General features: G+C 40.1%; 2 protein-coding genes across 4 annotated transcripts in view; both read right to left on the bottom strand.

Annotated features, from left to right (window-relative positions):
* The window catches only part of SK (small conductance calcium-activated potassium channel), a 910124-nt gene that overhangs the window by 321890 nt on the left and 585734 nt on the right, over positions 1 to 2500 (bottom strand). The gene's annotated exons all lie outside the window — the stretch shown is intronic.
* LOC113803380 (GH3 domain-containing protein) overlaps positions 1668 to 2500 on the bottom strand; it is a 22715-nt gene continuing 21882 nt past the window's right edge. The window contains exon 9 of the mRNA XM_070142111.1: positions 1668 to 1788. Coding sequence (XP_069998212.1) covers positions 1668 to 1788 — 121 coding nt within the window. The remainder of the gene's footprint in view (positions 1789 to 2500) is intronic.

The raw sequence follows: 2500 nt of genomic DNA, 5'->3' as shown, positions 1-2500 counted from the left end.
AAATACATTTGAAGGTATACTCGTCCAAAAGTATACTCAGGCATTGATATCTTAACTGTAAGGAACTAAAATCATGAGATGGACTGCAGTAATGTGAATGTCGATGCTCATGTTGCAGAGAACGACGTAAGTTAACAAAACATTTAATAAATGTATTGTCGGAGACCCACCATGGACGCGCTCATCTTCATTTCTACGTTTGAGTATTTTCTGGCAATCACTTTCCAATACAGTCACGGGTTTGACAAATTCTTGGAAACTAAACATTGCTGACACGTTCAATAGCGGGACCACATTCTTTATAGACATGAAGAATGGATAACGTGCAACCAAGCGAGGTGTCGGTGTTTACCGGTTTTGTTTACAAGCCCGAGTCGTTCGCGCAGATGCATTGTGGGTAAGGCGGAAAGAGGCGGATTTGAAACTTTTCGGGAGGGATGATTTTCCATATGGGTTTGTGGTTTTAAAGCTTACTTTTGTTTATTTTCTTATTCATTTATTATTTTACTGATTTATCTTAAGAATTAATGCCTTTCTAGATTCATAATTCTGTTTAGTTAAAAATTGTTGCATTTTTCAAATTCATACCCGCGGAATGATCCAGTTTGATTTGGTATTTATAGATAGTAATGCTGAAATTATACACATCTCTCAGAAGTAGTAAAAAAATAACTAAACCTTAGTAGTGATCACACTAAAATACTAAATGCGATCCTTCAGTAATAAGAAACAAAGAAATATCTATGAAAAAGAAACAGGAAAAAAAAATATTTGTATAACTTGCGAAAAATATTAAGGCACAACCGAACCGTGAATTTAGGTTAGTTGACACGTGGCTCTCCTAGAAGTCTCCCTTTTCAGTTCCATCCCAATTTCAACTCAACGGTTCGTTCTCCTTTGTTGATATTGCAGGTGATTTGCATGCACTTTGCAGTCTCCATGGCTTGCTGCAGTAAAACTTGATGTGTGGAAATTCCTAAAAGTACTGAACGGCCATTTTCCTTAACTGAAGGGAAAGCTTTCGCTAACATTTTTACCCTGCTTACTTCTTAAGGGTTTGAATTCATATTGTTGAGTCTAGAGCACGTATTGTAAATACAACGTACTCAGTAGGTTTTTATGTGTTTATGTGTGTTTGTGCTTTTTTGTGTTTGTTTCTGTGTGCGTGCGTGTGTGTTTGTGTGTGTCCGTTTATGTGTGTGTGTTTGTGTGTGTGTGTGTGTGTGTGTGCGTGTGTTGTGCGTGCGTGCGTTGTGCTTGCGTGTGTGTGTGTGTGTGTGTGTGTGTGTGTGTGTGTGTGTGTGTGTATGTGTATGTATGTGTGTATATGTGTGTGCGTGTGTTGTGCGTGCGTGTGTTGTGCGTGCGTGCGTTGTGCTTGCGTGTGTGTGTGTGTGTGTGTGTGTGTGTGAGTGTGCGTCTGAGTGTGTGAGAGTGTGTGTGTGTGTGTGTGTGCGTGTGTTGTGCGTGCGTGCGTTGTGCTTGCGTGTGTGTGTGTGTGTGTGTGTGTGTGTGTGTGTGTGTGTGTGTGTGTGTGTGTGTGTGTGTGTGTGTGTGTGTGTGTGTGTGTGTGTGTGTGTGTGTGCGTGCGTGCGCGCGCCTGTAGGCGTGCGTGCGTTCGTGCGTTCATTTTATTATTTATTTCTCGCATAAATACTTTCGATAGCTTAATGCGTCTTGTACACAACCCACACTCCAGAGATCTGCAACAACCAAACAATTTGCCTTCCGTAACTACCGCACTGCAACATTACCCTAATCATAAGCTCGCTACTGCTATCATTACACCTCATAAACGTGGAGATTTTAAGATTAATGACTCTTTTTTCGAGATTTTCTTTTACACACATTAACTCAAAATTTAATCACATTTACTTTTAGATTGAATACTTATGATTTTTCCGCCTTATACTTTTCTTATCGACTGATAAACCCTTCCCTGAGTGCATTTCTTTCCTTCTCTACTTATAATAATCCAGTTCATATCACATATCGAATTATATCTATATCTTTTATCTTCCCTTTGCTTATCTCTATCTATATCACAGTCTATTTCTTTCTGTTTCTCTCTCTCTCTCTCTCTCTCTCTCTCTCTCTCTCTCTCTCATACACTGAACAATAGAATGGCTTTAAATGCTCATAACTATCTAATACCTTGCGACCTCATCTTGCAACTTCCAATCTGTAACTTCGTCCTGTAATTTCTCGGATTCCCTCTAACTTCTCCTGCCCATTTGCAACTTGCATGTTTGTGTATCTTCTCACATTCTGCAACTTTGAAACTCATCCCTTTCTCCATACCCTCTTCTCCCCATCCCTCTTCTCCCCTGTCCCTCGTCCCTGCTCCCTCTTCTCCTTCTCCTCCATTCTTTTCTTTCTAATTTCTCCTTACTTCTTTCATTCCTTCCTTTCCTTCTCTTATTTTTTTCTTCTTTTTCCTCCTCCTCCTCCTTCTCTTTCTCCTTCAACGTCTCCTCCTTCATCTTTTCCCCTCATCCTT

Source organism: Penaeus vannamei, chromosome 29 (genome assembly GCF_042767895.1).
Source record: "Penaeus vannamei isolate JL-2024 chromosome 29, ASM4276789v1, whole genome shotgun sequence".
In the NCBI taxonomy this organism is placed as follows: Eukaryota; Metazoa; Arthropoda; class Malacostraca; order Decapoda; family Penaeidae; genus Penaeus; species Penaeus vannamei.
The sequence above is the reverse complement of the archived record's forward strand: the minus strand, read 5'-3'. Positions and strand labels throughout refer to the sequence as shown.